The sequence below is a fragment of the Aptenodytes forsteri genome, unplaced genomic scaffold (assembly GCF_000699145.1).
Source record: "Aptenodytes forsteri isolate BGI_AS27 unplaced genomic scaffold, ASM69914v1 Scaffold289, whole genome shotgun sequence".
NCBI lineage: Eukaryota > Metazoa > Chordata > Aves > Sphenisciformes > Spheniscidae > Aptenodytes > Aptenodytes forsteri.
In genome coordinates this window covers 564,529-585,259 of record NW_008795025.1, presented here as the reverse complement: position 1 = coordinate 585,259, position 20,731 = coordinate 564,529, and the positions used below count along the sequence as shown (strand labels likewise).

Below are 20,731 nucleotides of genomic sequence, written 5' to 3'. Positions count from 1 at the left end.
TATGCTGAAGAGAAGGATAACAAAATGGTTCACTTGATGTGATCCCAGTAGCCTGGGGAGAGCAGTACACCCGATTTACAGTATATTTGGCTTGAGCTTCTACAGTGTTTCTTAAAACTTGCTTATAAGCATCTTGGATCCTGTAGCACTGTAACAAAGCAGCCAAAGCAGTAGTCCAAGGAGCTGATGAGCAGGCTTTCATATTTTCTGCTGGTGGAATGAAAAATAACAAACCCATGTTGGTTTCCCAGTGGAAGTGGAAGCAGATCTGTGCTGGCTCCTAAAGCATTGCAGTTCAGGGTCTAGCGTGGTAATTTCTACATGCCTTCAGTTTTACACTGTCTCAGCAACTGGATGGTGAGTGAGTTGTTCTGCCATGGGCTCAGGAGGGGCACCTGAAGGCTGGAACAGCCACCGCAGTGCAGTGGGGGAGCAGGAGGTGCAGCCCTGAAGAGCACTCTAACAAATTAACTGGAAGTAATGTATCAGTTCTGTAGCTCCTGTTTATTAAGATCCTGTTAAAGTTATCCTCACGTTTGCAATTGAACAGGGTGCAGGTTTTGATGTTGGCAGTGCCTGACACCACCACAACTGTCAGGAAGGAACCTGGAAGCCGTGACTACGCATATGTCTGGCAGGAGGCTTTTTTTTTTTTTTTTAATCTGGGTGAGCACAGTGTTGTATTAAAACTGCAAAGTCGTGAAGGTGAAATTGAATCAGTGTGTTTTATTATCACTGCCAAAAGTGGGTTGAGCTGTTGGGTAAAAAACAGCTGCGGGTTTTTTCTTCTGGTGTAACTGTAGCTACAGAAATGATGTCTACCAGCACAGTCATCAGTCAAGGACTGCATTTCTCCACATTCCCAATGTAAAAACTGAAAGTAGAAGACTAGTTTTCTAGAGACCTAACCTTTGCTGCCAAACTGGTAACAACATTTGTGGAGATGGGAAGGATCATTTGAATTGTAGTGCAAGTATGTTCATAGGATTTCTATTAAAATATATGGCAAACTAAAAGGCTAAGAACAGGGGTATTGAAATCATCTAATTTAACCTTATTGATTGGAGCGGTCAGTTCTTGCTTTCGGCAGCTGTTATTTCAGGGAGACAGCAAGAAATTGGTTAGCTTCAAAAAATGTGCCAGCAGTGCTGTGAGGGTTAGAAAGTACTTGTAAAAACAAAAGCACTGGTTCAGAAGCATAATTCTGTGGCAAGGGGGTACGCTGCACAATAGCAGGGTACGTGGTATTTTGATACAGTCACATCCATAGAAATGTGGTCTTTTACTGCAGACTGTGAGGTCCAGTGCACTATAAATGTGCTACTAGACGATTAATTTAAAAAAGTAAGTCTGGTTAAAAATATCCTAAGGCAACATGTATCATTCCTGGCCTGTTTGTATGTATTTAGTTGCTGTGACAGATCCAACTTTTCTGGAGTTTACTTTTGTTTGCTCCCAAAAATTTTCAATCCTTTATCCCTCCTACTCTGATCTGATACAGCACTGGCATGAATTTTAGGCAGGATTTTAGAAAGGCATTTTTGCCTTTCTCCTTCACAGCTGGTTATTAATTCTGAAGTCTAAGGTTCATTTAAGAGCTTAAGAACTTCATTTTTGAAACTCACCTGGGTAGTCATACACACAGTATATAGTAGTGTGCTTCATAATACGAGAAACTTTGCATAAAATTTAACAAGTAACAGAGAAAATCGCAATTCTATTCACTCACCCCAGAGTTCTGCTTAATATTGTTACTTCACACGGCTAAATTATGGTTTGGTAATGGCTGTTTTCCTTTTTATATGGATTGTTGGCGAAGGTCTTTGGCACATTTGAGGTCAAGTGCTTGCCTGATCTGTTGGCCTACATCAAGAGTGAAAAGGTACTGTTCCTGTAACAGTTTTGTTTTCACTCCTGGCAGAAGGCATTAATGTTGTATCATATTTTAGTATTGACTCTGGACAAGATGTAAATGGTGTGTAAAGGGTAAAAGGGTAAGTACCTTTTTTTTTTTTTTTTTTTTTTTTTTTTTTTTTTTTTTTTTTTTTTTTTTTTTTTTTTTTTTTTTTTTTTTTTTTTTTTTTTTTAGCTTTAATAATTAAAATAATCTACCTACCTGTTGCATTAGAACAGTGGGCAATGTTTGCTTTTTTTTTTTTTGGTACCAAAACGTGAAAATTTTTTTATTTAATCCCTCCAAGATAAAAAAAAATCCAAGCTTTTTAGTTTAGGAATAGCCTGATTTTGAAATGTGATGAGTTTGAGCATTTGCAGGTATGACAGCTAGAGGAAGATGAGTGAATTCTGGACTACCTGGAGGCAACTAACATGATATAGAGAGAGCTCTCTGCAAATGTTGTGATAATTTTGTGTATTCCAGTTTTTGTAGCTCAGGAGATGTTCGAGAGGGTATGATACAGAACTGTGAATAAGAAGTTGAACACTAGGGACTGAGGTTTTCGACAGCAACGGAGTGATCCAGGAGGCAGTATGAAAAGGCCACTGATGCCCCTAGCAGGGAATATGGAACCCATTAGAATAAACTGGAATTTGAGCATCATCTACATAAGAGCAATGTACATGGACATATAGTGCTTGCACGCTATTGTACTTTACTACTATAAATATACAGAGAAGCACCAACTTAAAAATCACATACTTCCGTCACGTCCAAAAGTACGTGACTGTTCTTAACACTGTGATAAAACAGCCTTGAGTATGATCCAAAGTTTAATTTGGTACTTTTTTTTCTTAATGCTCTTGACATCTAAAACAGGAGGATTATCTCTCTTTGGTCACTTCTATTAGCGTTAGATTCATTGAATTCTTCCATAGGTGTACATGTGTACAGCAGATGGTTTGTATGAGGTCACAGCACAAATGTTTCTAAAGGCCAGGATGAGCAGCTTGACAGCCAGATTGGAAATGCTGCCATACTCTATGGATCGATTCATCATTCTTCCTTAGGAGAATAAATACAGTGAAGAGACGTAAAAGACCATGTGCTAGCAAGCTAGTGTGTTTCAGAAATGCCAATATTATTTTTTTCCCCTCTGTCAGATGTCATCTGTCCGGTAGCCTACTGGACATTTCATAATCACAGCTTTAGGTGTTATTACTTGGTTTTCAAGGAAGGATTTTTTTTATGTTGAAGAGAAATGCCTATTAAGTTTATGGGGCAGGTTGGGGGAAAATGGGAGTTTGGGACTAGTTACCAGGAAAACTAAATTCTCAGACCTAGTGTGATTGAGAGGGACAATCATGTTGGGAAAATGTGTTATCGACTGTCAAGGCTGTTAAACTGCACCTGTGCGTCGGGTTCCTCTGCATTCCTCAGTTTTATTGGCTGCTTTGGGACATTTTTGAGACTGTGGTCTTGAATTAATTATACAACTCCTCCCCCCCCCAGCTGCTAGCGCTCTAGGACAGAAATGAGGTTGTCTCTCTTTGCTAGCTGCGCTTTATAGGCTGACAAACTTTGGGTTTCTCACTTTGACCATCTGAAAATGAAGAGCTTTATAATACTTACTTTGGGAATAAACACAGCTTCCGTAATCTTTATGTACTTCCACTGCTAATGTTCATAAAATAACTTCTTATGTAGTCAAGTCTCTTCTAGGTGAAAAGCTTTGTTATTGAAAGTAATGGGATGAGAGGAAAAAGTATGAATCTTTCTAGGGTGGTCTTTACAATGGATTTCAATGAGTTTCACATTTTGAGAAATCTAGACTGGATTTTAAGTGGCAAATGAGAGAATCTGACAAGATGATGTGCTTTCAAGCAGCTTGTAGAAATGCATACTTATAACTTCTAATATGCATTCTGGTGACAATACTATAAAGAAAAGGAGAATATGTTATTTTTTCATACAGAACAGGCTGGATTTATATCTTAAATTTAGAACTTGGCACAACCTTGAGTGTGGGAAACATCTGGCACTCATGTATGTACAAATAATTTTATTGTATTAGTAACTTCTTCATTGTGCCAGTCAATCAGTTACCTAACCGTCAGTGGGAGTTGGATGTACCCATCTGAAAGTAAAATTTGTGTTTTCATATTAATATGTTTTCTGGTTTTATTATAGTTAAATTGTTTTCTCAGCCATAGTGGGGCTATATTGATATAATTGATCAAAACATTTGAATGTTAATTTCTTCATTTACTTCTGTAAATGAAGTAGCAAGATAGGATGGCAAGGAACCAGATGCAGACATTGTTAAAATGGGATTGTCAGGATGGTTATCACATTGTGTCTATTTCTTACTCAGTGTGTATCACGCTATCCTTCAAGTGTAACTGAAATTGGAGCTACTTGAAGCAGTGAAAGGGTAGACCTGCTTTAAGTTGTTTCATCACATTAAACATCGACTGTAATGTGCACCACAGTCAGATTGCTTGCATTAATATACATCATTATTTATGGTAATGTGTGGCCTCAGGATAGTCCAGCCGTTCTTTATGTTCATACATTTTTTTTCAGACTTAGTTTCTGTTTGTTTTGTTTAGCTCAAAAACAGGTTTCCAGGTTTGCTTTTTAAGAACGAAATACAGAACCCCTTAAAAATGGATCTGGGAAGAAAGGAGAGAGGATACTTAACTATGTGAGTGCCTTGTGGCTAATAGTTTTCCTAAGGTATGGGTTATAATGTCAGCCTTCAAGCAATCATAAATGTGGTCTTTGTACCGTTATTCCGTTGTCCAGGGAAGAGTGTAAGGGCAGCAGTCAAATCTGCAGTGGAGGTAGATGGGGGTTTCTCTCTGGGTTGACATGATCTTTGCTCTTGCAGTAGGTTTGGAGAGAGGTGGAAGAGTGGAGGCTTCCTGCAGTGCTCTGAAGGCTTTGGGTGATCACGGGGGGACGTAGGGGTAACAGTGCCTTTCCTTGTGGTGTTTGGGAAGGAATTGGGGGAGGACTGTGCTGGCATTTGTGAGGATTTTTTGGGGAGTGAAGTGGTGGTTAGGGTTGTAATGATACAGATCGTTTTAAACACGCACTACCAAAGCCCAGTTAAAGATCCAAGGATGATGCCCTGACAAGAATCTGATTGCTTTCTTATTTCCCAGCAGCGCTGTTGCCCCTGGAGTTGCTGGTGTGCTGTTTTCATCTCTTTCATGGAGCATGTAATGAGCTGTAGCTATGTCTCTTCTCCCTCGTTTTTCTCTAATTCAGTGTTTCTACCCCACAAATGGAGTGCAAGGACGTGTTTGTTTGCAAGCTGATACATCTTAAGGGTGGAAAGCACAGTGTAAGTACTCATTATTTGTTATCAGATTTGACTTCTGGAGCGTGTAATTGCTATTTGAAGTTTCAGCTTCACAGTTTGTATTAATTTGGCATCTTTAATAGTCTTAATTGGCTTTGATTGTGCTTTGCAGATGATAGACTTCTACTTAATGTGTACAAAAGTATTTTAAACACTGGCTTTGTGTAAGCGTTGCTAACCACTCATTTTTAAATGTAGTAGGCATTTACAAAGGAGCTGACTTACATTACTATAGAGTATTAACTGATAAAGTGTTAGGTAATAATTTTGAAATTAGCCCATGAGTATACTTTCAGGCGTTCTGTGATAGTAGCTGAAACTATTCACTTGATAACATATGTTTTGTAATTTATATCTGATCCTCATGAATTTGCAGATTGACTACTAATCCGTCACCATTTACAGCTCTATTCTAACAGCTACAAATGTTAAATTTGGGCAGATACCTTCAGCTCTCAAGAGGCCCGCTTTTCAGTAGATGGTCAAAACCAAAGGCATTTTTGCTTGCTGTTGGCCAATTTAAATATACGTACAGGAGAGAGAAACTATATTCTCAGAAAACATTTGTATGGTGTTTTGGGGCTTATTTTGTTAATTTTCCAGTTTAGCCAAAAATACCTAGCTGCAAATTTTACTGCTGGTTTCACAAGTTCTCAGAAGATATTTAAAGAAAGTGTTCTTTTTCTTAAATATGTTGTTATATCATGTGTTTACGGAGGAAACTCCCATCTTAAGCAGACCTGCTGGGTATTTTTTATAACATACTAGGTATCTGAAGGCCCAATTCTCCTGTTGCTGTTTTCACACAGTTCAAACAAATGGATTCTACTTTGTATAAAGCTAGTGGTCACTGTAGTCCCAAAAAAGCCTTCTGATGTTTCTTTTGTGGGTAAGGAGGATGTTCATATAATCGTATTCAGCCACATAGATTGTAAAAGGTGCGTGTATGCAAGTGTGGAGTAGGAGAAGGTCCTGTTCAGGTTTCTTCAGCTTTTTGTTATGGCAATGCTTTATTGGCTGATTAGTGTTAGTTGCTGTTGGCTTTTCTTGGCTGGGTCACTTTCGATACAGCAAAACTAAGTATAAATGTCTCTGATAGTGAGATAACCCCATAATTAGAATAATTTGGGTTGGAAGAGACCTCCAGAGATCATCTAATACAACCTCCTGGTAAAAGCAGGGCCGATTAGATCAGGTTGTTCATGACCACATCTGGTTGAGTGTGACTGTCTCCAAGAGTGGACGTTCCACAGCCTCTCTGAAGTGACCTTTTATTAGTGATCCTTTTGCTGTAGCTTTATGCTTTCAGTATAGAATTAGTTTCCCCTATGAATTTTACTGCTCGACACTTAACAGTTTAGTCTGTCTGTCCGTATGCCTTTTGTCATGGCAAATACTTTCTCATTTTGGTTTTGGTAGCTTATGTAATTGTTGCTTTATGTTTGGCTCATGGTATGAGTCCACAGCACAAGCTCCTAAAGGTTTTTAAATGGAGTTTTAATGACTGTAAGAGATTATGATGGATACCAAATAGTATCTTCTCTCTTAGATGTCTGCAAGACTGACAACTTGAAACCTTGCACGTTGGAGGTGAGGTGCACTACAGAGGCGCTGTGTTTTGATTGCAACTCTGAACATGATTCGATGAGCTTGAATTTGTTGTTAGCATAGATCATGACTGATTGTGTCAAGAGAAGATGACTGTACACGTGGCTAATACAATACTGAATTCATATAAATATATATAAAATATAATATTTTTCTTTAGATATTTTTAATATATATTATAAAGAAATTAAAACCTTCCCAGTAAGGGACACTGTGACATTGAACTTGATATCGGGAGGACAAGGACTGATAGCTGAATGAACTAAAAACACTTTAGTAAGACATTCCTCTCTCGAGCTTATCCCCTTTTGAGATCAGTATATAAATATAGTGAGTGCAATAGAAACGTAGCAAGAGAGAGTTTGAAGAGTGGTGACAATATGAGTAAACAAGCAGAAGAGGAAGGGGGGGCACAGACAAATGCAGTGACATACTTGTTCAGGATCATCGAGCAGTTAATTTCAGAGCTGGGAACAAAATGAGCTCCAGGCCAGAACCTGATTTGGCAGGGATTTGGCCCAGGGATTTGAGATCTACAGATGAAAAAAACTTAAGAAAAGAGTGAATACTAAAAGTACTAGATTGTAATTTAGTACTAGTTGTTCTAGATTACAACTGAATGTAAAGCAATCTTTGCTGCCAGTGAACTGCAGTGAAGATTAATTCCTTCAAATAATGTCTTTCCAGGATTTTTTTTTTCAAATCAAGCTCTTAGCCAGAAAGTAAAAGCAGAAAAACTTAAATTTCAGAATGCTTTAATTGAATAAATTGAAATGAATGATTGAATTGAATACTTTGTCAAAACATGCAATTTGTCCCTAATACTAGTTACAGTATCCGAGAGAGTAAAACATAAAACTCTAATCCTGTTAAGCTTCCAAAGTAACTGCACTATGATACCTGTTTTTAAAAGAACTAATCCTTTGGAAAAAAAAACGGAATGGTTGAAGGTGCTATTAAACTTGGCATACCAAATAGAGGTCTAACTCTCTTACTGTTTTAAGTCTAAATATTTACCTTTTAAAACTTGGAACAAAAATCAGTTGATTTCTAAGGATTTAATACTGTGTAAAAATGTGTTTGTTTGTTTGGTTTTTAAAGAGCGCCTGATGCATTTTTTTTTTTCCTCAAAAGTGTTTTTTCATGAAGGTATCGGAGATCAGTACACTGTTTTGAGTTAAATAGCAGCTGGTATGGTTATGGCCACACCTGAGCTGGGTTTGTGGGTTATCTCTTCCAGCTGCTTGGTACCATTCCACCCTTTCTCTGATCTCAAGGTGTGCTGACACTACTATGTGTGCAGTTGCTCTTTAGCCTTTGCCTGGGCTAAAAGAGGGACTGTGAAGTGTTTTGGAAAATAATTCAGGTTGTAGGGGATCTTTGGATGCCATCCGGTAGAATGTCCCATGCTCCCTGGTTAAAGCAGGACCACCATCAAGGTTAGTTCCAAGCTAGAGCTAAGGAGATCTTAAATTTTCACAGATGACAAAGTTTGAGAAGGAATACTAAGGAGTGATTATAAGTTGGTGAATCTAAGGGTGGTAAACCTCTGAAAAGGTAAAGCAGGGAAGAGCAGGAGCAGTGACATGCTGCTGCCAAGCTCTTCCTTTGGCTGCCTTCTAGCTAGAACAGCCTGTCTGCCCGCAGCTCTGAGTGGCCTGAAGTGTACTTGTTGCCAGTTGGATTTTATTTTTACTGGACAGGTTCAGGAATGGGATACCCGAATGCCCAACCTCCTGTGACTCATGACTATATTTGAGCAAATCATTAAGCGTATTTCAGTATAAAAGCTTGTAAAGTGGATGTGGTGTGTGACAAGCGCGGATGTTCCTCTGCTGGAGTTTTTTCTAAGTACTTTGGAAGGAGACTCTGGCATAAATTCCCGGGTCAGTAAGCAGGCAGAAGATCAGAGGGGCTTTTCTGATCAGGTCTTTCATACTGTTATTTTTTCCTATAACTCTGTTTTCCAGCGCTTCAGGAACAAGACTTATTTTGTTGTTATGTTTTTAAACCCCAGCCGTTTGTCTTCAAATTTGTTTTGGAAAATAGTCTACAGATGGATGAGCACAAAGAGCAAGATTGCGTAAGCCCTGTTTTCCAACGAAATCAGGCTTAAATAGCAAGTCTTTCAAATGAAGTGATGCGGTACTTTTTATTGAAGCCGGCAGCTTCAATAAAGCTTCATCCCAGCTCCAGTTAGGGAGCTATTCAACTTGTGCATAGAGTTTGGTTATATAAAATCGATCAAAAGTTTCCAAAGCTCCTTAAGAACAGCACAGGTGGGTTTTGTTTTCTTTTGTTTTTAATGTTCTGGCAATGTGGAGAACTGAGAAACGTCCTGGGTACAAAGAAATCAAAATTTGACATATTCTGATAATCTTTAGCAATCTCCCTTTTCATCTTCCAGTTTTCTTCTATAAAAGACATGAAGCAACTAGGCAAGTTTTATGACTAAATACTAAATGTTAGCTTGTTTCCCTTTTTTAAGAACCTGAAGAGATCCATAGCATTTCTGGTTCTCAGATTTGTAATACATTCTTTTGGTCATATCAGTTAGCTCTTGCTTTGATAGTGACAGATGTGCATACTCTGTAATTACCAAGTTTGTGCTTAAGAGTTCTACTGTGCTTGAAGACTCAGTCAGTCTGAAGGATTGCAGGTGTCCTTATAATATTGGTTAGGGTTTTTTTTTTTTTTTAATGACTGACAGGAGTGGCCCTCTGGCTATAGCATAAATCACAACAGCTAGTACTTGTTAGTGGCTTCAAGAGAAAGGTGTTTGATCTGCCTATCGGAATGTGGCTTCTCCCCTTCATACCGCCCTGTTGTTGTGTGGCTGATTGCTTTCCTCTTATATCCAAAGGATATAGATAAGTCATAAAGGTAAAAAATGATAAAAAGTATAAAGGCGTGATGTGTTAGAAGTTGTTTCAAAAACTTAATGATGAAAAAAGGCTCACAGAGGGTATCTGACTTCACATTGTTCCCAATGCTAAAACCTGCAACCTGTGAAGAAGAGACCTCGTCTTCTTCATTTATAAAGTGGAAAAGATCTGAAATGTTGAATAGCTGAAAACTTAAGTAGATATTGTTGTGATGAAATCTGCTTCATATTTTGAGTTGGAAAAATGAGTGTGAGAAAATTGTTACGCAAGACTTTTTTTAAAAAAAAAAAAAAAAAAAAAAGCCGAAAGGGATGCAGAGGAATAGTGAACTATGTCAGTGAAGATCCAACTTAAGAATGTGAGATTTCGGTAGAATAAATTTCAAGACTGAAGAGTAAATGTGAGGTTTTATATTTATTCTGTATCTTTTCTCCCCTTGCCAGTAGTAGTTAATAAAAAGTCTGTTGTTCCTTCTGTCTAGAAACTTTCCACTTCATATTTTTAACTCTGAACAAAATGACAACAACAGAAAAAAAATCTTTCTTTGGCTCATGAAAGAATTTCCTAATTTCCTAATTTTCCTAGCATTAGAAAGGATCAGCTAGTCTGGCCTGTACCATTCAGGATTTCTTTTAGCAGATGCCTGCTTCAAATCTAGTAGTGGTGGACAGTCTTAAAAGAAAACTGAACTGAGGAGTAATCTCTGTCTTATTGTTGCAGGCTGTGAATGTCTTGGCACTGTCAGAAAGCCCTTCTGTCGGATTCACCTTCGTGCCAGGCAAGGAGAGCTGGAGATGGTCTGTCCACAGCAATTCAGCTCCACAGCCAGCACAAGAACAGAGAGAATGGTGGAGTCCAGTCCAGTCATGTCTTGCTCGTTAGGTTTTTTCTACTGGAGACCAACAGATTAAATGACACCTGAAAATAAACTAAACAGTGCTGTTTGGGATGTGCTTTGAAAATGACTGCCTCTAAAGAGTACTTGCTTACTTAAAACAGATGTCAGTATAGTTGCCTGACTATTTGCTGTTAAACCTGAGAGCAAGGGGCCAGTGCAATCTCCTCCTGCTTGGTTGTAAAGCTTGACTTTCAAGTCAGCTAACTGTAGAGGTTTTTCCTACCTCTGTTCCCCAAGCGAATGGAGAAGATCAGTCATTGATGAGAACATCTAAAGAGATGGTTTCCTGGTTATGATTTTGAGACTGCTAATTGATACTTGGTGGCTATTACATGGTCAGTGCAATTTTAGGTCGAAATGCCTCTCCTGATTGTGGAGTTTGATCTTTGATACTGGTGCCAGCTGTTGATGTGGCTGTGTTAGATTTCAGCAGCGTGAAGAAACGTAATCCAACCTGATGTCCAACAATGTCATAAGGAAGAGAAGGCAAACCTCATTCACATGCATTTTTCAGGCCCAATACAGACCTGGAAACTGTAGGGAACAGGAACAAAGCTAAGGAGGCTTATTTATTGATCTTCAAGTAGATGGAGAACTCCGTGCAGTGTAATGTGATTGGGGGTTTTTTTGTGTTGTTTTTTTTTTGGTGGGGGGGCAGGCGCTTTTCAGCATGTTTGAATTGACCGTGTTTCCACTGTTCCTCAGATTTCAACTTCATACATACCAGAGGCAGAGGAGGTGTTTGCTAGTGATAAAGTGGACTATGTGGATCTCTCCAGCTTTCGGCTGGCTTTAAGGCCAGTGTTTTTCCTCTTAAAATTGGAAAGTGCTATCACTGCAGACCTTAGGGTGAGAAAGAAGCACTCAGCATCTCAGATTAGCAGCTTTTAGAATAAAGGAGGTCAATTATTTATCATGACACTTGTATTGTGTCTTCTGCAGTGTAGCCACGGGCTTGTAGGCAAGGCTGCAATATAAATGATAGTGTTAATACACTTGTTCTCCAGATTGATAGGTTTGCTGACAGTGGCACCCAGAGAGCTGCTGTTCTGTGTGAGCCAGTGAAAGCAGGCAAGTTTAGGCAAGATACTACTTGTGCATGCAATGATCTCTCTTACTATGGGGCTACTTAGATGGGCTCTTCACTGTGATGGAGCTGCCTAACGTTGGGAGCAGGCTTCTCTGTTAAGAGAGGCTGGATTTACTGGGACTTTGGTGTCTTAATCTGCTGCAGTCTGACTGTATGCTTCAGCAGATTTTGGAAAGGGTGTGAATGATTAGCAGCTTCACGAATTTCTTTCAGTAGTTGAAATGATAGTGAATTAAATGTGTCAGATTTAAAAGCACTCGAGTAGTATTCCAGTGCAAACACGGAATAATAATCTTGGGCCTCCGTTAGAACAACTGACTGGCAACAACACATAACAAAAATCCTTACCCCGAAGGACTCGACTTCCTGTATGCCTGGAATTACCTTAAATAATAGTGGAAATTAGAACACAGAGACATACTATTTCCTTCCAACATTGCTTCTTTGCTGAGATGGGTCACTCAATACCATCATTAAATTCATACCTCTGAGTAATTTAAATAAAATGCCCAGAATCCTGTCAGGACAGTCCAATGCTTGGCCAAACTGGGAGCTGACAGTCTGCAGCTGGGTCATGGTGGCTTGTCACTTTTAATGGGGAGGTGAGGTCCTAACTGGACATCTTTTCTAATCTGCACAGAGGAACATGTCCTTTGTGACAAGTAAACTGTATTTTTAGGGCACAATGTTTATATAGTAAAAATTGGAGTTGACGGTCCATCATGTCCTAATTATTTCTTTTGACACCTCTTCAGACCCTTGTTACTTATTAGACATAATAGTGGACATGGCTACTTCATGTCAGGCTTCCCCCCCCCCCCCTTCCTTTTTTCATAAAGTGGGAAAACTCTAATTTCTGTGCCTGGATAAAAGTAGATGCAATAATCTTTGCTGCACTGCTTCTCTCACTTTTACCTCAACAATTAATTAAAGCTTATAACATAACTTGTTCTCCAGAGAGGTTGACCCTTTTCATCTAGAACTTGATGAATTGGAAACTGGATTATAACGTACCTGGTAAATGCCAATAGAATCTGCATTTGGCTGTTGATTTGAAGGGTCTGGAAATACAAACCTAGATTTTAAAAAAGATTTATAAAAGAAAGGAAGAAAGCACTTCTGCTTTTTCCACCCAGTAGAAATGTCTGCAACTGCACTCTTGCCTCTTACATGGTTACATTTACTTTTTTAAACATACCACACAGTCTGGGGTAAGTTTTCCTGCTTCAAGGCAGGCATTTTTTGAGAGATGGGGAGGATTGCCCCCTCTTCCCCAGTGTGAAAATATTTTCTGTTCAGAAACATCATTTTCTTCAGTTGTTTTGACCTGACTTTCTTTCACATGTCTGCAGTGACCATGTGTGGTAGTTTTGCCTCATCTCGTACAATAATCTCAAAATTTTGACAGGAAAGCATTACAGTTTATCTGTGTGGTCTTTTTTTTTTTTTTTTGGTGTTTGTTTTATTTATGTGTGTGGTGTGTTTTGGTTGGTGGTTTTTTGTGTGTGTTTGGTTTTGTTTTTTTTTTTTTAAATGAAAAGGTCATGTGTGTCTTTGCCTGTAAGCAAATTCTGCAGCAGTGGTTGTGGAGTGTATCAGTCGTCTGTCGAGTGCAATTATTTTTAGCCCTGTCCATTTCCAGGAATGCTTGTCTACCAGTACTGATACAAAAAATGAGCAAAACCCTGATAATGTGTGTATGATTTGGGTTTCTGAAACATAAAAACTTTCGACTTCCCCCCTCCCCCCCCCCAATGTCATCGCAAGTCAGGTGCACATCCACTGAAGTACAGGAAGACCGGACCTCTTGATTGAAATTACCCAGTGACTAGGTTTTACTTGATCTTTAAGTATTCTCCAAACTTCTGATTGGAAACTCCTAGTGATGTATTTTCAGGAGGAAAAAGAAAGGCATTATAGCGTGCTTCCAGTGAACATGTTTAGCTAGTTCTCTGCGTGCATGTAATTTTGACCTTCCACTTCGTTAGGAAGTAGACCCTACTTGACCCGTATGCACGTTTGTAAGTGGATGTTTTATGAGTGTTTTCCACATCAGGTGACATTTGCAGGTTTCGCACCACACAGCCAAAGTTTTATGGCCTTCAGTTCTATGTCACTTCTGTTTAACAGCCTTAATTGATTTTTGCAAAGTGTTTGTGGCTGACTGACTGACTCCCTCAGTCTTTCCGGAGCGGTACAGTGCATGGGATTATCCGTGTGTAACACAGTGGAGCCTGGTACTTGGATGAACAAGCATTGCCCCTGTACTTCTGCTTTGTTGGCACAGAGACAGCTGTGTCTGTATGGATGCAGGGACGCCTCACTTGCCAGAGAAGCTGGCTCGGGAGAGGGAGCTGGCTCCTTCTTCCTGAGCGTGCAACTTGTTTCTCTTTTCCTTCCCAGCCATGTCTCAAGCCGTGCAGACGAACGGGACGCAACCTTTAAGCAAAACATGGGAGCTCAGTTTGTACGAACTGCAAAGAACGCCTCAGGTAATGCGTTTTTTAAAGAGCTGGCCTTTATGGCAAGGCTTTTTTTTATACTTTTTAGAACTTGAAGCTTGATGTTTAAGATTTTCTTTTTTCCTTTAGGAGTGTTAACTGCCTATTTAAAATGATAGTATATGTTAAAAAAATCCTCCCAAAACAAAACCTGTATTACAATATTAGAAATATAACCCCATGCTTGATCTTTATTTCTTTTTTCCTTCCTTTAGCTGTGTGTGTTTTTGTGATTGTGTATGTGTCTTGTTTTGTCTTTTTACTGTGTTTCTCTTTAAAAGAATAGTAAAACATGCTGAGAGTAAAATCTCTGTGAGGAAGTTACTAATTCCATTAAAGAACTTTTACTTTATTTTACGCTAGGAAGCAATCACTGATGGCTTGGAAATAGTGGTGTCACCGAGGAGCCTGCACAGTGAACTGATGTGTCCCATCTGTTTGGATATGTTAAAAAACACGATGACGACAAAAGAATGTTTGCATCGCTTCTGTGCTGACTGTATCATTACAGCCCTCAGGAGTGGGTACGTAAATATTATTACAGGGAAAAGGGATTTCACTTAAGATTAAAATGTGATCAAGCCTTTAAGTCCTGGGTGTTGATGTGGAACAGTTACGTGCCTGTGCACTGCAAGATTCTGAAAGTGTAGCTCACCTGTCATATTTCATTCTTGTGTGTTCAGCCATCTGTGGCAGGCCAGATCTGTTTTTTTCCTCATATGAAAAATCATCCCATAACTTTGTTTCTTGCAAGCAGTTGAAAACCTCTTTTCTCTTCTCTTTTTTTTTTTCCCAATCCCGTAACAGCAAAACAAAAATACACTACATTACTTACAAAAATGAGTCTCATTTCCCTTATTCTTCCTTTTCCTAATAATAAATTGCAAATTGTGTGGCCTTTCAGCAGTAGTCCTGCTTCCAGGCTTCGCTACTGAAACAACCTATGCTAAAGTACAAATAATTTTTCTTGTATTCTTCAGTTACAAGTTCATATTTTCCTAAAAGCAATAGAATTCGAAGGTAACCAACAGCAATTAAGTCAATGATGTATCTATTTCTGATAATGGCAATTACCTGTGTTCAGAGGTCACACTTAATTTGCTATGCCTGTGTAAATTCTCATGAGTAATTAGCAAAAATACGTTAGAGGGAAACAAGAAAACCATCAGGAGTAAAGACACCGGGTTTTCAGCTATTGAGGCCTCTTCCTATGACAGGAAAAAAATTGTGTGAACCTGACATTTTAGTTAAATGAGAACAAAATGGTAGGAAGGACAAGACTGTTTTAGTTTTTCCAGTAATTAGTGCTTAGAACCTAGGTTCCTTAATAGGTTCAGAATAGGTTCCTTAATCTCTGTTTTGTCCTGTGAGTGCTAGGAAGACTATGCTTTAATATAATTCCCACTAGACATGCATTTTTTCTAGGTGAAAATCCATCATGAGGGTTAAGGGAAGAACCATTTTGCAGAGTGGAACTTTTGAACTCTTCAGTCTAAATACAGGTTGCTCAAACATACATCTTCTTTTTTTTTTTTTTTTTTAAAGTTTGTTTGGGGGTTTTTGTTTAAATATCTGGAACTACCTGATCTGTCAAAAGATAGAAGCCCCATTCCAGATTTACTATAAATATTGAGTCTTGCTGAGCAATTTGACTAAGAATTGCAGCATTAGGGCAGACTTTTGTTATTGCTGGAGAGTTAGTATTGTTTTCTCCCTTCTTGTTCATGTCCAGCAACAAAGAATGTCCCACATGTCGTAAAAAGCTAGTTTCAAAAAGATCACTGAGACCAGATCCCAATTTTGATGCTCTCATCAGTAAAATTTATCCAAGCCGAGATGAATATGAAGCTCATCAGGAGAGAGTGCTAGCAAGAATCAGCAAGCACAATAACCAGCAAGCTTTAAGTCACAGCATTGAGGAAGGATTAAAGATTCAGGCTATGAACAGGTATGTAATCCACGTAATTTGTCCACATGTAACCTTGTTTGCCTTAACACTAAAAATACACCGTCTATCCTCACTCCCTGTATAGTTGAGATTCCTCTTCTCTCCTCTGAAGTCTGCCAAAATAATTTTTAATCTTTTGTCTACTAATAGAAACCTTTGTATCACTCCCTGCAACTTCTGTGGCAGCCTGATGTAGACAGCAGATTTCAGCTTAGCTTTACCAAATTATGGCTATCATGTCTTAGATAATAAAGTGTAATACAATGAATCCTGTACCAACATATTACCATTATGTGCAAATAAATGCACATAATGCTAGAACATAGGTTTTAATTGGAACTTAATTCACAAGGCTGGAATATATGGTGTTCACACAGTATTGAAATTCTGGGTGTGCATTTAAACTGAAGAGAGCCAGCTGGGAAAGAGGCCCCAAACTTTATGTTGTGGTGAAGCATGGTGTGATTTATATTTTTAATCACATATGGATTCATATTTAGATGAAAATAATGGCCTGAAATTGCCTGAAAAATAAGAATAATTGTATGAAGTTAAAAATGATCTTAAAACATGTCTACAAGGTGTTTGAGGGATAGGAAAAAATCCATGGTCTTGTCTATGAGTATCTTTTTAGAAGAAAGAATGAATTTTTTTTTTTTTTAACTTTAAATATCTCTGAAATGTTTAGTGCTTGTATGTGCCTATGTCTAACTTCTGGCATGACGGAGACTGGCAGAGGGAGGAGTTGTACAAGCATTGTGGGCCTGTACATTGGGTGAATTCTGAATGTGGATTAGCGTTTATTTATATAGCGTATATTTAGCATTATTTTCCGATCAGGCTACAGAGGGGCAAGAAACAACAGATTGAGAATGGTAGTGGAGCAGAAGATAACGGTGACAGTTCACACTGTAGCAATGCCTCAACACACAGCAATCAGGAAGCGGGGCCTAGTAATAAAAGGACCAAAACTTCGGATGATTCTGGGCTAGAACTGGACAATAACAACACAGCTGTGGCAATAGACCCTGTAATGGATGGTGCTAGTGAAATTGAATTAGTCTTCAGGCCTCATCCGACCCTCATGGAAAACGATGACAGTGCACAGACGAGGTAAACGTCTTCTATTCCTCTTCATGTATTCTGCTGTTATTTTCTGTTGCTTTTGTTTTCTATCACTCCTCGGGGCTTTTGAAAATCAACTTACTTTGGTCACACCACATCCTTTTTAAACATATGCGCTCTTTGCCTCTTTCCATTGCAAGTCAGGTAGCTGGTACTGCTCAACTATTACCAAGAATACAGTAACAATCTGTTTTAAGCATTTGATCAGAAATAAAGATGTTTTTAAGGGTTTCTAGCATGGTAGTTTACAGTAGGCACTAGGATGATGGTGTATCAGCCCCTTTCTACTTACTATAAGAGTCTTTGGGAATAAACAAACCTTGCATAAGTGTCAGCAGTTTTCAGAGCAGCGTTGTGTCAGCAGGATTTATAGGCTGGAAGCTTTTCCTGGCATTTTTTTCATGATCCAGTCCAAGCACAGACTGCAAATTTTGGATCACAGCAATGAGCAGTCTTGTGGAGTTTCCTCAGATCTCTTCCTGGCTTTCTCTCCTGATGAGACATCCCTCTGTAGTGCCTATAAATACAAGTTTCAGCCAGCTTTTCTTTTTGGTTTGGAATTGCAAGGGAGTTCTGGGGGTTGTTCTGAAAAGCAAAGAGAAAGCTAAACTTCTGGGAGAGGCCTCTGCAGCATTTGTGTCAGCCTTTAATTCTTGCGTGAAGAAGTGAGACAATAGTGAGACAATATGGAAGAGTAACTTTAACGAGGTGCAGAGAGCATCGCGTGTATAGCTCTCGCACCTTACAGTGTTCTGTCCAAGCACCTCAGACTGTATCTATGCTCAGAAGATTTCAGCACTTGTAAGTAGTTCTCAAAACCCCTTGACAACCTGTTACTAGGTTTTTAATTTCAAGCAGATGACAGGGCAGTACTATCTTCTCTCTACAAAGAGCAGGAGGGCCTCTGGGAGAAGTGTCAAAAAGATGTAAGGGCACTTTGGAACAATATAATTTGGTAAGCTGCTTGCATGTCTTGGGTGAAAGCAATTCATATTCTTGTTTGTGAACCATCTTTAAAGGCCTTTTCACACTTGATGCTTAGTATTTGGGGGTGTTCCAGATGTCTTTTTCCCATATCTGCAACTCAAAAGTCTTTGATTATCTTTGTGGTTGTTGTCACAGATACATCAAGACCTCAGGCAATGCCACCGTTGATCACTTGTCCAAGTACCTAGCTGTGAGATTGGCTTTGGAGGAGCTTCGTAGCAAAGGAGAATCAAACCAGATGAACCTTGACACGGCCAGTGAGAAGCAGTATACCATTTACATTGCTACCGCCAATGGGCAGTTCACTGTAAGCAGAACTTCTCTCTAAAACTGAACATCAATACATCTTTGATACAGATTTGATTAAAATCCAGTCAGCTGGACTCTTCCTGAGTTGGCTTAGGGATAAAATTCATAGCACCAGGCTGTTTATTTAGAAGCAGATCAATTCCTTTGTAGGAAAACGTATACAGCAGAAGCTTGGTTAGTGGAAAAGGAGGCATATAAATTACTTGGGAGAAATCCAGTGATGCCAGCAACTACTGGCTGACTTATGCCATTATTTTACAGTTAAAATTGAAGAGGAAGAATATTACTTCATCTGAGAATCTTGTTTCAAGAGCAGATAGCTCTAGCACCAGGAAGCATCTGTTGTAAGGTGGTGGCGTTTCTCCACTTCTGTGTAGGCTTCTTATGTTCCGCTATGAAACAGCTGTGAGTACACTTAGGGAAGAATCCCTCCTTCCAGTTGCTGACTTCAGAATATACAGATACAACAACAAGGCAATATCACAATTAGGTTGAACTCTGAGCCTGGTCTTACACTTGGGCATTTATCTGAGTAAAGTAAGTCTTCTGGTTAAGAGATAGGCAGATGCTTTGCAATAAGTCTATCTCAAACAGCTTCAAACATGACTACAGATTGTCCCTTAAGACAAAAGCAGAGATGCTTCTGGTGTAAATACGCATCTACTAATCCCTCTGTTTGCAGAGAGAGGAAAGAGAAAAAACTCGAGTTCACTTTATTTACAACTATTTCACTTTGCAAAAGTGTTTTTCAGTGCTGTTTTAGTGAGATCAGCAGGAGTTCAGAATAGCTTGCATTGTTACTTTTTGATGCTGAGTGGTTAGCTAATATCTTGTTCCACATTATCAGTGACTTCTTTAAGTTGGCACATTCCTCCGATTTAAGTAGTTGTCTGTTGCTACAGTACTACCTGTGCAAGCCATCAGATTTCATTTCTGTTTCGGTGTTCTCTTCTAGGTATTAAATGGGTCATTTTCCTTGGAACTGGTCAGTGAGAAGTACTGGAAAGTGAACAAACCCATGGAACTGTACTATGCGCCAACAAAGGAACATAAATAAGCTGTGCTGGAAAACTGAGATGGGACTAACTTTTTTTTATATCTATGACTTTAATATTAAAAGAAGGCACCACCATTATCTTCATGGACAATACACGTGATGCCTTCAGGCTCTCAGTATACTTATTAATATGATTAGACAGTATTCTGGGTTGTATTGAATTTAGTCTTTGTTTCAGGTTTTTGGTTTTTCCTTAGGAGACTAAATGACCTCGTCCAGTGCATTCCAGTGTTTGACATGCTTTTTTGGTTCCTAATGCATGATAACTAAATGAGTGTTCCAGTTTGGAATGTCTTAATTTTGTCCAGGTAAATCTGGATTTCTAATACATTTGACACAGTTATAGTAGCCTCTGTGAAGTATTGAGCATTGGATGGCTAAGTAAGTCTATTCAATAGTAACATATGCCAAGGAATGTGTTAAATGTTGTAATTTGCTAATGGTTATCCATATAAAAGATTGGTAGACAATTGATTTCTGATGGTCTTGCAGCTAGAGGTCATCTGATTCCCTAGAAAAGATTTATTAGTCATTTTCTTGTGAACAAATAGAGCTGTAGTGAGAAAACTGACACTTTAAAACCTTGCTGTTTACTAGGCTTAATACTTCAGTGCAAGGTGATTCATGAGATTGGTTTGCTTTTTAATGAATATTTCGGTCAAAAACCCCACAAACAACCCAAACCTGTAACTCCTTCCCCATGTAGAACATGCCAGTCTTGATGCACGCTGCAGCTTCCTGACTGGCCCCTGTTGCACTGTTACCCTGTCCTCACAAGCTTAATTGAACAAAATATTCTGGAAGTTTTACAGCCCTACTCTGTTCCCTAGAGTAACAGATTTTTATTGTGAATGTATTGGAACCTTCTGCAAAGAACTGTCTAGAAAGCTTTTTTTAAAGCAAATCCCCGAAATTCCAGCACATGGACATAATGCAACATCGAAACGCTTTGCTTTATAGAATTCGTGCCACCCCAGCTGTGAGCTTATCTGGGCTTCAGTTTGAGTAGGGAGAACTTCAACCATAAGCTGCTTGAAGATTTTACCCCCCCCCCCC

At 39.0% G+C, this 20,731-nt stretch overlaps 1 protein-coding gene across 1 annotated transcript; it reads left to right on the top strand.

Moving 5' to 3' along the window:
- Positions 1-14,153: 14,153 nt before the first annotated feature.
- RNF2 (ring finger protein 2) lies at positions 14,154-19,675 on the top strand. Its single transcript, XM_009275831.1, has 6 exons — positions 14,154-14,240; positions 14,613-14,773; positions 15,982-16,197; positions 17,038-17,310; positions 18,445-18,616; positions 19,574-19,675. Exons 1-6 carry the CDS (start codon positions 14,154-14,156, stop codon positions 19,673-19,675), a joined length of 1,011 nt encoding a protein of 336 aa, XP_009274106.1.
- Positions 19,676-20,731: the final 1,056 nt, after the last annotated feature.

Excerpts from the sequence above, each read along its gene's own strand:
- RNF2 (XM_009275831.1), top strand. The coding sequence starts at position 14,154 with ATGTCTCAAGCCGTGCAGACGAACGGGACGCAACCTTTAAGCAAAACA. Across the intron at positions 17,311-18,444 it reads GATGACAGTGCACAGACGAG|ATACATCAAGACCTCAGGCA; the intron begins GTAAACGTCTTC and ends TTGTTGTCACAG. Across the intron at positions 18,617-19,573 it reads CCGCCAATGGGCAGTTCACT|GTATTAAATGGGTCATTTTC; the intron begins GTAAGCAGAACT and ends GTTCTCTTCTAG.